This window comes from Hippocampus bargibanti, linkage group LG11 (assembly GCF_051943395.1).
Source record: "Hippocampus bargibanti isolate YZ-2025 linkage group LG11, ASM5194339v1, whole genome shotgun sequence".
Lineage (NCBI taxonomy): Eukaryota > Metazoa > Chordata > Actinopteri > Syngnathiformes > Syngnathidae > Hippocampus > Hippocampus bargibanti.
The window spans coordinates 3,215,001-3,229,494 of record NC_142744.1 but is presented as its reverse complement, the minus strand read 5'-3'; the positions used below and the strand labels follow the sequence as shown (position 1 = coordinate 3,229,494).

The window sequence follows — 14,494 nt, the reverse complement described above, 5'->3', positions numbered from 1 at the left end:
GGTAACACTGTATTTCTGTTCTGATGACATCATGACCGATCAGGGTTGAAGATTTACCAATGGACGATTGGAATGACAATCTAAAATGGATTCGACCCAATTCCAAAAATGAGACTACAGTGATCAATGAGGCGAAATCCCATAGAAGATAAAATACAGTAAAGTCTCGTTATATCGATATTGGATATATCGATAGTCCCGGTTACATCGATACTATTTCTATGCACGCACGGAGAAAATTACATGCAAACAGGGTCGGATATATCGATAGTCCCGGTTATATCGATATTTTTTCGGACTCCCGTGAATATGGATATAACGAGACTTTACTGTGTATATATATATATATATATATATATAAAAAATCCTCCCTCGTCAAACTTCAAAGGCACACATTTCCCTTCAGTTTCTCACATTGACGCGCGAAGACATTAACGTCAGTCTCATCTGATGCGGGGACACTTCATTTTCTAATCTAATTCATTTTTCATCGCCCCCCCCGCTGTGTGTTTCTGCACCTCGTCATTGTAATGGAAGGTGAAGGTGGCCTACATTTGGAAGAAGAAGAAAATGTGACGGTCCGAGCGGCGGCGGCGGCGTTAGCCTTGAGAGCGTACTTTATTTTTAATTGATCTACAACACGCTACCTTTAAAAGGCCCAAAAAAAAAAGATATATAATGAAACGAAATACATCTGCGGTGCATTAGCAGAGCTTCAATATAATGTCCATCTTTTGCGCGTGTGCCATTTTTTTTGTTCGCTAATCAACTTGTGGTCGTGGGGGTGGGAAACTTGAATAGGTAAGTAGGACGGCGGCTAATTGACGGCTGGGAAAAACAAAACGTAACATTTTAAAAAGGTTTTTTTGTATACGTTTTGGTCCAAAATGTCCAAATCAACTACGGAGCCAAAAATTGGAATGGCATCAGAATTTGGGGGAAATTGCATCTGGAAGTGATAGTGAATAAGAAGTTTATAGAAGTTCATATTATAAAGTTTTCATATTAGAGATATTAGAGTATTAAAGTTCATATTATAAAGTTTCATGCTGTTATATGTAGTCAACATGTGTGACTCAAATACACAATTGAAGCACAGACAATCTGAGTTTTATACTTCGGTGCGCCTTATACACGGGAAAATACGGTAGATTACGGTGCTTAGATAGCTAATAATAATAATAATAATAATAATAATAATAATAATAACAATAATTCATTTCTATTTGGCTATCTAGCTAGCTATCTAACCTATCCCGTCACTGTAAGTGACCTTGATAGTTTTGAAAGACGCTTAGAAATGAAGTGTATTATTATTATTATTATTATTAGCTATCTATTAGCTACCTAGATATCTAGCTTTCTATCTATTTCAGTTACTTCCAGGTTGAGTGAACGCTGGTGCGTGTTGCTAACGCTGCTCACCCATAGCAAAACTAAACCTGTGTCTGTAAAGTGACCTTTTTTGAGAGGTGCTTCGAAAGGAAATATATTATTGTTATTATTAGCTATCTATTAGCTAGCTAGCTATCTAACGTATCCTGTGACTGTAAAGTGACCTTGAGAGTTTTGAAAGGCGCTTCGAAATGAAATGTATTATTGTTATTATTATTATTATTAGCTATCTATTAGCTACCTAGCTAGCTAGCTTTCTATCCATTTCAGTCACTTCCGGGTTGAGTTGGTCCGGGTTCCGACCTTGATAGTTTGAAAGACGCTTAGAAATGAAGTGTATTATTATTAGCTATCTATTAGCTACCTAGATATCTAGCTTTCTATCTATTTCAGTTACTTCCAGGTTGAGTGAACGCTGGTGCGTGTTGCTAACGCTGCTCACCCACAGCAAAACTAAACCTGTGTCTGTAAAGTGACCTTTTTTGAGAGGTGCTTCGAAAGGAAATATATTATTGTTATTATTAGCTATCTATTAGCTAGCTAGCTATCTAACATATCCTGTGACTGTAAAGTGACCTTGAGAGTTTTGAAAGGCGCTTCGAAATGAAATGTATTATTGTTATTATTATTATTTTTAGCTATCTATTAGCTACCTAGCTAGCTAGCTTTCTATCCATTTCAGTCACTTCCGGGTTGAGTTGGTCCGGGTTCCGACTTTGATAGTTTGAAAGACGCTTAGAAATGAATTGTATTATTATTAGCTATCTATTAGCTACCTAGATATCTAGCTTTCTATCTATTTCAGTTACTTCCAGGTTGAGTGAATGCTAGTGCGTGTTGCTAACGCTGCTCACCCACAGAAAAACTAAACCTGTGTCTGTAAAGTGACCTATTTTGAGAGGTGCTTCGAAAGGAAATATATTATTGTTATTATTAGCTATCTATTAGCTAGCTAGCTATCTAACGTATCTTGTGACTGTAAAGTGACCTTGAGAGTTTTGAAAGGCGCTTCGAAATGAAATGTATTATTGTTATTATTATTATTATTAGCTATCTATTAGCTACCTAGCTAGCTAGCTTTCTATCCATTTCAGTCACTTCCGGGTTGAGTTGGTCCGGGTTCCGACCTTGATAGTTTGAAAGACGCTTAGAAATGAAGTGTATTATTATTAGCTATCTATTAGCTACCTAGATATCTAGCTTTCTATCTATTTCAGTTACTTCCAGGTTGAGTGAACGCTGGTGCGTGTTGCTAACGCTGCTCACCCACAGCAAAACTAAACCTGTGTCTGTAAAGTGACCTTTTTTGAGAGGTGCTTCGAAAGGAAATATATTATTGTTATTATTAGCTATCTATTAGCTAGCTAGCTATCTAACGTATCCTGTGACTGTAAAGTGACCTTGAGAGTTTTGAAAGGCGCTTCGAAATGAAATGTATTATTGTTATTATTATTATTTTTAGCTATCTATTAGCTACCTAGCTAGCTAGCTTTCTATCCATTTCAGTCACTTCCGGGTTGAGTTGGTCCGGGTTCCGACTTTGATAGTTTGAAATATATATATTTGCGATACAGTATCAATACGTGAGTCAAATGTGCGAACGCTTGAAAGAGGGTTATGTCAAAAAATATATATATTTCACAGTCAGAGGTGTTTTCATTTATGATCAAGTCATAAGGCTCTTGTGACAAAATATCGTATCCCGTTGTTTGTTTGCAACAGTATCTGTGGGCTTCCCCCCCAGATAATTGCAATGATAAAAACGTCGACTAATAGAAGATATTGAGTTGAATTTGGCGGCAAGTGATTCTCAAAGCAGAAAATATAATTTGCCATAATGACCAGCACTCATTATTTCTCCCGCAACTCGGGTCTTGAACTTGCAGAAAATCATTATGTGCACGCTGGCGGGTGGCGGCGTCGATGAGGAGGCCTTGAATGAAAATGAAGGGCTGCTCTTTTCAACCCCCAAAAGCTTGCGGGTCTCATTTGCTCATAAAATTCCGAGAGGTCGCGGCGGCAGAAAAGTGCGCTTGCCGCCGCTCGGGGAAATGTCAGTGAAGACGAGGGCGTCCTACGTGCCGCCAATCAAAATGGCTCGGGCTGCTAATGTGGACCAACATGAAAGGTGGCCCTGATGAAAAAGACTCATCTCAAACCGTCTATCAGGACCTTCGAGAGGGCCCGTTTCCTTCGTTCAGGAGCAACAGTTCGCAGCTAGCGTCTGTGTAAGCTCTCAGTCGTACAGGAGTGGTCCATCGATGAAAAGGTTTCTTCAGCCGTCATCTGTACTTCCTTGAACGTTTCGCTTCTTATCCAAGAGGCTTCGTCAGCGAACAAAAGTCTTTTGCTGGTAGTTTCGACCCTATATATATATATATATATATATATATATATATATATCCTTACTGTCCAGACGTGGCGGTGCCAGACTCTACTATGATTGGTCCCTGCTCTCAGGTTGGGGGGGAGCAGAGGACTACTCCCTGCGGCTACACTGATTACTTCTATTGTACTGACTGATTACTTCTATTGTACTGACTGATTACTTCTATCGTCCTGCCTGAGTATGAGGTCTACGACTGGCCTGATTGCCCCATTTGCTCTGGTATCACTTCATCAGCATAACTAAGCCTATGTTGCCTAAGAAGTCTGTTGTACGAACGATCCAAATCGAACCTCACCCCACCGTGGCGATTTAGTGAAGGATTTTGCTGTTTTTATGTAAATAGTTCTTTCTTAGCGAAATACTTTGTGAGCGAAAGACTACCAGCAAAAACTTTAATTCGCTGACGAAGCCTCTTAGATAAGAAGCGAAACATCCGACACCTTCAAAGAAGTACAGATGACGGCTGATGACGAACTTTTCATCGAGAGTTCGCAGCTAAGTGACATTCTTATGGCGGACTGTCGAAATCTGTCGAAGTCGTGCACACGCTTCAAAGTCCCCACAGAGAAAAAATATGCCATGTTTCAATTTTTATTAGAGGTGGGAGGAAGTCATCGAAGTGCAAGTCCCAAATTACCGTGGAATCGAATCAAGCTTGTCATTGCCAGCAAATTTCAAGGAAGTCAAGCCGGAAAGTTAAGTCGTAAAATCTTGCTCCGTCACGACACATATTGGACTGATAAAATCAATAATCAGAAAAATCATGTTTTCCCTCAAAATGAATATTTACATCCCAAAATGGAAACCAACTAAAAAGGAATCAAACTAATGTATACACTTGAATTATTGAGTAAAAATGAATATCATTTTATTTCAACTATCATTTATATGAGTATCGCACTTTTAATGTGGGTATTAAAATGACCAATCGTCACATTTCAAATCGACATTGGTTGTCAAATTTGTAAGTGGATGAAAATGGGATATACAGTAAAGTCTCGTTATATCGATATTCTCGGGAGTCGGAAAAAATATCGATATAACCGGACTATCGATATATCCGATCCTGCGGCATGTAAATTTTCTCCTTGCGTTCATAGAAATAGTATCGTAATAAGCAGTACTATCGATATAACCAATATCGATATAACGAGACTTTACTGTATATGTGCACTTTGGCACGTTTAAGAGTTGATTGAAGTTGAGTATGCAAATTGTCAAACGAACGTTCGTTTGGCAATTTGCATACTCGGCACGGCAGCCAATCAGAAGCCTGTTTCATGCTTCGGACTATACCGTGACTGTAAAGTGTACTTGAGAGTTTTGAAAGGTGCTTAGAAAGAGGAGTCCACGTGGTTTATAGCAATTTACTTGTAGCTTTTGCTTCATTGAATGAAACAAACGTTTGATTTGGAATATACAGTAAAGTCTCGTTATATCGATATCGGTTATATCGATAGTACTGCTTATTACGATACTATTTCTATGAACGCAAGGAGAAAATTTACGTGCCGCAGGATTGGATATATCGATAGTCCGGTTATATCGATATTTTTTCAGACCCCCGAGAATATCGATATAACGGGACTTTACTGTATCTGTATTTTTTTTCTTGAAGAAGTTGTTGGCCACCGGGCCGAGATGTTTTGAAAACTGTACGCCCGACGTAAAAGTTGTACGGCCCGGGATTCCGGGCAGACGTTATTTCAAACACTGCCATTACGCAAGAGAAGCTACAGCAACGAGTTACCTGCCTACGTCATTGGCCACGTTTGCACACCGCCAAGTCAAAAGATGCAAATAAGTCCTCCATGATCACTTTGCACTGCGAAGCCTTAATCCTGTTTGTCCCAAATCCAGTTTGCCGCCGCTTCTGATGCATACACAAACATCTCAAATATCACAGCATGCGTCGCCACACGGGAAATAATCCACAAATGTATCGAGGATGACATAATTTGACGTTCCGTTTGGTGGTCTAATCATATAATGGGCTTTCTCCTTAACCTTGCCAACTGCGCGGCGGGACCTAACACAAACTTGTGAATGGTTCGAAAAGCAATTAGCTTAGTTTGTGAAATGCAGTGCACCCCCCCCCAACTCCCTCCTTGCCGTTCCCTAACTCCTTTTCCACATCCCGCGGCGGCAAATCCCATTTTTGGCTGATGTGATTTGAATTCTGATTCAATTCAGGACGCCCTTCTTCCCGTCGTCCCTCCTTCTGCTCTTTCATTTCAAAGTGCATTCGAAATGGAAGCAGAGAACCTGTTGTCAGGGACAGTGTGTTCTTTTGGAGATTTGGGAAGGTTTTGCACAATAGATATACAGTGATACCTTGGTTTACGAACTTAATTGGTTCCCAGACAGAGTCTGTAAGGTGAAAAGTGTGTATCCCAAAAAATAATTTCCCATAGGAAACCATGAAAATGAGAATAATCCGTTCCCAGGTCCGTCCCCATAAAACATCATTTTCTACTTTTTAATTTTCTAAGCCTTAAAACTACACAAAATATACCTTATTTTATGTTTAATAAATGTGCTATGGTAATATCATTAAAGAAATAAACTGCACTGTATAATAATGTCATTTTATTTACCTTAGTGACGGTCGTTGATGGCATGATGGAACGGAATGGAATGGTCGATTTCATCAGCATTAAACACAACGTAACCTTCTTCTTTCACCATCTTGATGAATGATCCCTTGGAGGTGCTTTCTCTGCGATAATTTTATCTAGTTCCTCATCAATTGTGTTCTGTTGAGCTGGGTTGATAGCTTTTTGCATCAAGTGTACAGATGGCTTGTGCGGGTTGTTTGTGGAGCCTGATTGATAGGATATTCATAAATTTAACGTCCGTAAACCGAAAAGTTCGTAAGCCAAGGGGTTTGTAAACCTAGGTATCACGGTACAGTGATACCTCGGTTTACGAACGCTTGAGCTCATGGGTTATACATCTAACCATCTTACGAAATGGGGGGCAGCTGTCCAAAATACAATCCAATACATGTATATTGATTGATGTAGTGCTTTAACAACAGCTGAAGCTGGAACAAAGATGGAAAAAAGGTAAATGCTTCCCCCTCGTGGAAGGGAAAAAACATTGCCAGAGGTCTGACCAGCGCTCCATCGATACCCCCACGCAAGAAAAAAAAAAACAAATTCAGGAATCGCAGTGAATGACTTCATCAATTTTTGTAGTTGTTCTGTATGTCCTATTTTGCAACATGGTCATGAACTGGCTAGTGGAGCAGCGGCATGAAAGACGACACGTTTTAATTAAACGTTAAATTTAGAAACACACGCGCGGCGTTCATTTATAGGTCACTCTCTGACCTTTCGCCCGGCTTTCTCGCGCCCGGACATTAATCAAATGAAGAAAGTAATTTCTCCTTAGCGTTAGCGCCAGACACGGCACCAACGAAGGGGTCTGCTCAAAATTAGCGTAGCACCCTGCTAATTGACCGTGTCACCGAGGTGACACACGACATCATGTCGCTCCCGTTGCGATCCATCGTCGGGCCAACAAAAACAACATCCATCACGTCCTTTGTTCCAACGTGAAAACTTTTGCTGTTCCATTAGCGCCGTTCCTCAGGTGTCTGAAGGTGTCGGTGCATTTTAAGCAGAACCGTTGACGACAATGCATTACAATTAATTCCGTGCGTGCGGGCGGGCTGATGGAAGGGCTGGCATAATTAAAATTGATTGTCTTATTATAATTTCAAATATCACGATGGGAGAGCCCACGTGGAGTGGCGAGGTTGCAGAGTGGAGTTTAACCTCGCACTCAACGGCCCATTTACATGCAACAGAAGATGATCTCGTTCCGTCAATGGATGCTACAGCTTCCTGTTTGCTTTCAAGATTTAGCTTGTAGCAGACGTCCCTGATCCACTGGTGAGAAGGATGCTTTGATTCTTTCCTCTTTCAGCTAAAACGGCTTCGTACAATAAAGAGGGTGCAGAAAGTGCTTCAGATTGAATAATAATAATCCATTTCATTTCTCAGCGCTTTTCAAAACTCTCAAGGTCACTTTACAGTCACGGGATCAGTTTTTTTGTGGGTGAGCAGCGGCAGCCACACGCGCCACCGTTCACTCAACCCGGAAGTAAACATATAGTAAGCTAGCTAGCCAGCCAGTAGATAACTAATAGATAGGCAGCCATACGCGCCAGTGTTCACTCAACCTGGAAGTAAATAGATAGAAAGCTAGCTAGCTACCCAGCTAGTAGATAGCTAATAGATAGCCAACAGATAGCTACCGAGATAGCCAGCCACCCAGATAGCTAATAATAATAATACATTTCATTTATTAGCGCCTTTCAAAACTCTCAAGGTCACTGTACAGTCACGGGATCAGTTTTTCTGTGGGTGAGCAGCGGCAGCCACACGCGCCAGCGTTCACTCAACCCGGAAGTAAACATATAGTAAGCTAGCTAGCCAGCCAGTAGATAACTAATAGATACGCAGCCACATGCGCCAGCGTTCACTCAACCTGGAAGTAAATAGATAGTAAGCTAGCTAGCCAGCCAGCTAATAATAATAATACATTTCATTTATTAGCGCCTTTCAAAACTATCAAGGACACTTTACAGTCACATGTATTAGGATTATGATTATTGTTATGATTATTATTATTAGCAGCTATCTAGCTAGCGTTCTATCTATTTGAGTTACTTCCAGGTTGAGTGAACGCTGGCGCGTGTGACTGCCGCTGCTCACCCACAGAAAAATGTATTCTTTTCCTGTAAAGTGACGTTGAGTTTGGAAAGGCGCTTATAATGAAATGTATTATTATCATGATCATTATTAATTATTATTATTATATAAACAAGAAGGTTTCCCCATATAGTCTAGTGAATGAAACCAACCGCCAAGAACTTTTATTTCTTTATATTTAACCTGGCTATGCCAGGCTTACCTGAAGGCATCCACGGATCAGAAGAAGACTTCTCTCTGCCGTTCGCCTGCTCCCAATCCAAGTCGTCGTCTCTGCCTTGGCTGTAGCCGCATGCTGCTAGCGGTTTCGCAAAGTTACAGTCACCTGCGACAAAGATAAGGAAGTTAAGAGCCAAAAATCTACTTGAACTCATGCACAGCATTCCTGGTCAAGCACAATGTCAATCGACTTGTTCATTACTGGTCGCTATCACCTTTACAAATAAAACTACAGACGCTCCCCTACTTACGAACATTCAAGTTACAAACATTTTTGTAGTTACATACTGTATGTAGTATTCTCTCCAGTTGTACTTATATATATATATATATATATATATATATATATATATATACAGTAAAGTCTCGTTATATCGATATCGGATATATCGATAGTCCCGGTTATATCGATACTATTTCTATGCACGCACGGAGAAAATTACATGCAAACAGGGTCGGATATATCGATAGTCCCGGTTATATCGATATTTTTTCGGACTCCCTTGAATATCGATATAACGAGACTTTACTGTATATATATATATGCTCTATAAAGATATGTGCATCAGTAGAAACCAATACAGGTTACTTATACAAGCCTTCAACATAGTTATATAAATCTTAAACATACTTATATAAGCCTTAAACATACATTCCATACAAAATATAGCACTGAATCAACTTACGAACAAATTCAACTTACGAACGACCGTTCGGAACATATCTCGTTCGTAAGTTGGGGAGCGTCTGTATACACAATGGCCAGAAAAAAAAACAGAATAAAACATCCATTTGGTTACAATATGTGCACCCTATTATCAAGATGTGCAAAAATGTGTCCACTCCAGTGCCAGGGTTTTTGTCATTGTCACTCAAATTCCAGGACCCACAGAATATTGTGTTTTAGGACTACTTAAACAATCAATCATGCGTAAGAAACCTGAGACTCTCTTCTTTCAGCAGATAAAAAAAAAGACTTAATTCCTAAGTTATATGGGTCTGGAGTTATCTGAGCTTGAAATGGGGGCGGCAAAACACATATTGGTTTACATAGCACTTTAACAACAGCTGAACCTAGAACAAAGCCCTAACATGTACAAAAAAGGGAAACGCAGTCCCCTTGTGGAAGGGGTAAAACATTGCCAGAGGTCTCAACCCGGAAGTAACTCAAATAGATAGAAAGCTCGCTAGCTAACAGGATAGCTAACTAGCTAGCTATGCAGCTAGTTAGATAGTTATATAGCTATACAGGGATACCTCAGTTTACAAACTTAATTGGTTCCCAGAAAGTGCGTGTAAGGTGAAAAGCGTATTTTCCAAACATTAATTTCCCATAGGAAACCATTAAAATGAGAATAATCCATTCCCAGGTCCCCATAAAACGTTTTTTTGAGCTCGTCATAAAAAATAAAATTAAATAAAAAAAAAACAGCATGAAAGTCCTTTAACGAGGACTCTTTCAATTTCAATGCCTTTGACAAATAAGATGCCAAAAAACGGTTATTCATCCAAAAGCATCACCATTTAACAACCGACAAGATCATAACATAACAAGAACTCCCCTGGAACATGGGTGTCCATGCCAGTGCCAGGGTTTTTGTCATTGTCACTAGAATTCCTGGAGCCACAGAATATTGAGTTTTAGGTCTACATAAACATTCAATGCAGCGTAAGAAACCTTAGACTCTCTTCTTTCATCAGAAAAACAGAGTTAATTCCTAAGTTATTTAGGTCTGAGTTATCCGAGTTTGAAATGGGGGCGGCTGTCCAAAATACAACACAATACATACATATTGGCAGCTGAAGCTGGAACAAAGCGCTAACATGGAAAGAAAAGGATATGCTGTCCCCTTGTGGAAGGGGAAAAACCAGCCAGAGGTCTGACCAGCGCTTTATAGGCACCCAAACGAATTTCTACGTCATATTTTCAATCCCTGAATAAATTCAAGAACGGCAGTGAATGAGTTAAGCATTAATGCAATGCCAACAGAACCCGATTGTACATGATGTACTTGGTATGATCGATTCCGAAAAACAGTATTTTATTCCGGGGACATTGAAGGCCACATGGTGTACTCAAGATGGATTTCCGGTCTGAAATGGGCCTTCAATAGATTTACAAATTGACCCCGTCACCACCCCCAACACATTAAATCATCCAACTTTCCATGTTCCAGTTTTCCCGTTGCTGTGAGACAGCGCGCCAAAATAATATGTCATCTCTTCTGACATTCATTCTGCAGCATAAAGGCTACAAGCTGATGGGATTTTTTTTTTTTGTTGTTGTTGTGTGGGATTGGTCTTTTTTTTTTTTCTTCATGTTTTCCAATTCATCTCAGCGGTGACATTTTCAGTACAACACGCAAATGAGTGGCGATCACAGGATAATTAATATCCAGCTGCATAGGGCAGCCGCTAATGATTTATTTGCCAACTTATCTGCTTTCGGCTGGCGGCGGCGGTGGGGGCCAGTGGGGGTGGAGTTAACGTACGAATGCCAAAGTATCAGAGGTAACATGTTGAGGAATGGTCGGAAGGAATTGTTTTTTATTTTATTTTTTGGGTCATTAAAGCAAAAGAGCGACTTTGTGCAAGCTAAGTTTAGTTTTGTGTTGTTGGCAAGATAGCGCTAAAATGACAAAAGAAATGTATGAAATCAGTATTTCAGCTACGGTGAGATTGTGAAAACACTTTTTAAAAAAATATTAAAAGCATCAAAAGTCAGCTTCCTCTATTTTAAGAAACAAAAACCAAAAGCATTTCAAATTAAAACAAAATAAAAAAATTATAAGCTAGACAAATAAATAAAAATGAAAAATAAATATTAAAAAAAATATTAAATAATAATAATAAATAACAATATTAAATAATAATAATAATCATCATCATCATCATCATCATCATCATCATCATCATCATAAATAAAAACATTAAATAATAAATAATAATAAATAAAAATATTAAATAATAATAATAAATAGAATTTAAGAAACAAAAAATTATTTAATTCAAAAAAAATTATTTAATTTAAGAAACAAAAACAAAAAAAAACGATAGAAAGTTATAAACCGAATAAATAAAAAAAGCTAAATTAATATGAAATAATAATAACAATAATAAATAGATAAATATGGTGGACAGAAAAAAGAAAAAAGAAAACAATAATAATAATAATAATAAGACATAATATATACAAATACATAAATAACAAATACATAGGCAGATAAATAAATAAATACGGTGGACAGCTCATCATATTATGAGGCTACGTTGTCTATAAAAGGGTTAATAGCTTTGCCAACTTCCTTTATTTCATTTAAGAAAAAAAATGGAAAAAAAAAACAATAAAAAAATAATAGACCCAACAAATAAATACATAAAAATGAACAATAAATAACAGTCCTAGTACTACCACTACTACTACTACTATCAATAAAAATGATAAAATAATAATAATAATGATGATAAAATAATAATAATAATAGAAAATAATACAACAATAACGACAATAATAATAATAATAATAATAATACCAACAATAACAATTATAACAATAACAATAAATAGATATATATGGTGGACATCTTATCATATCACGAGGCTACGTTGTCCATAAAAGGGTAAATATATTTTTCTAACTTCCTATAAATAAATGTAAAATATGTAATAAATAAAAGAATTTTATTAAAATTTTATACATTTTATTTTTATTTTATACATTTATTTTATACAATTTTATAAATGTAAACAAATAAATTAATTAATTAAAATAAATAAATAAATAACCCCTAAAATGGTTCACTAACATCTATGGAAAGCAATGATTCATACAAAGGTCAAATCCAGCAAACAAAATTCACCATGGACATAATGACTATGGCCTCAAAAGTCCCCCCCACAAAAAATGTCAAACTTTATCGATGAACAAAGGGCAAGTCCTTAATACCGCGTATTTCAAATAAATCCAAATGTATGCATCAAGTTGGAGGGCATTTGCGTGGTTTCTTTGCCCGAAGCTTCACCGCCACTGGCTGCTTTCCATCAATATTTGCACTCGATAGTTCCAAGATCTTTCGCCACCTTCCCCCCCCCCCCCCCCCCAGGCCGCCCACCGTCCTCTCACAGCACGACTGCCTTCAAAAGAGGTGGCTTTTATCGGTTAAGGTTGATATTCAAAATCAATGGCGTCAGCCAGCAGTGAAATGGATTCCGACTCGGCGGGGGAAAGTGTAAGTTGAGGTGGGGGGTGAGCGGCAATGGGAGGGGGTAGAAGTCATCAAAAAGAATACGCAGAAAGCGGTTAAGTTTGACGGGTTGAGGGGCAAAGGGGTGAGGGGGGGGGGGGTTCTCATTGCATTGAATAATGAATCATAAAGGTGTCGCTCGTTGCCTTCAAAGGACGTCGGTGACGCTTGTGGGCTATCAATGATTCAGCGGTCGTGCATACAAGAAAACGGGGCTTCATCCCACTTTATCTCTTTATGACATGAAATAATATACAGGCGACCTCCGGTTCTCTCGTCAACCGAATGTCGCTATCCTTTAAAGCGCAGGTGTTAAAGTCGAGGCCCGGGGGCCAAATCTGGTCCGCCGCATCATTTTATTCGGCCCGCGAGAGCAAATCAAGCATGTCAAAAAAAGGAGTTTGACACCCTTGCTTCCACTGCCATTCCCAAATGTATTCGGGAATTGTGTGTTACATCTTGGTTGAGTGATTGAGTGAAGGCTGGCGCTTATGGCTGCCACTGCTTACCCACAGAAAAACTGTGACTGTAAAGTGTCCTTGAGAGTTTTGAAAGGCGCTTATAAATTAAACGAATTATTATTCATTGAAAATATGACCAAATATGCCCTTACCCAAACCGCCTCCCAAATGTGAGATAGCAATAAATTATTGCCACTGATTTTGAGCGATATACAGTAAAGTCTCGTTATATCGATATTGGATATATCGATAGTCCCGGTTACATCGATACTATTTCTATGCACGCACGGAGAAAATTACATGCAAACAGGGTCGGATATATCGATAGTCCCGGTTATATCGATATTTTTTCGGACTCCCTTGAATATCGATATAACGAGACTTTACTGTACATTGATACCTCGGTTTACGAACCCCTTGGTTTACGAACTTTTCGGTTTACGAATGTCAAATTTATGAAAATTTTACCTTGGTATACAAACTTTTTTCGGGATACACACGTAGCTGCCTTAATGAGTGAACGAGCCCGTTCTTCTAACAACAAAATGGCAGTCAGCTTATTTTGGTCCTCTACTCCCCGTCCCCAGTCTTCAGTTAAAAAACGTGATTGGTCAAGAACGCAGTGAGGGTAGGGGTTTAAACATTAAAGAGATAGGCAGTGAGAGAGTTTCAACTTTGATAGAGTGTAGACTGCAAGGTTGAAATATCCCATCAATCAGGCTCCACAAACTACCCGCACAAGCTATCTGTACACTTGATGCAAAAAGCTATCAACCCAGCTAAACAGAACACAATTGATGAGGAACTAGATAAAATTATCGCAGAGAAAGCACCTCCAAGGGATCATTCCTCAAGATGGTGAAAGAAGGTTACGTTCCTCATCAAGTTTTAATGCTGATGAAACCAGCCACTCCATTCCATCCAGCCATCAAAGACCATCACAAAGGTTAAAAAAACGACTTTATTACCCAGTGCAGTTTATTTCTTTAATTATTATACCACAGCACATTTTTGTACATAAAATATTTTGTGTAGTTTTAAGGCTTAGAAAAATAGAAGGTAGAT

The 14,494-nt window shown here is 38.6% G+C and overlaps 1 protein-coding gene across 9 annotated transcripts in view; it reads right to left on the bottom strand.

Moving 5' to 3' along the window:
- Nucleotides 1–14,494, bottom strand: part of LOC148891161 (receptor-type tyrosine-protein phosphatase mu) — a 188,281-nt gene that overhangs the window by 140,764 nt on the left and 33,023 nt on the right. For all 9 annotated transcript variants that reach the window (XR_016116511.1, XM_089008956.1, XM_089008958.1 and 6 more), the window contains exon 2: nt 8,708–8,830. Coding sequence is in view for 8 of the 9 variants with exons in the window: in XM_089008956.1 (XP_088865082.1) it covers nt 8,708–8,830 (123 nt within the window). In the remaining variant the exon portion in view is untranslated. The remainder of the gene's footprint in view (nt 1–8,707; nt 8,831–14,494) is intronic.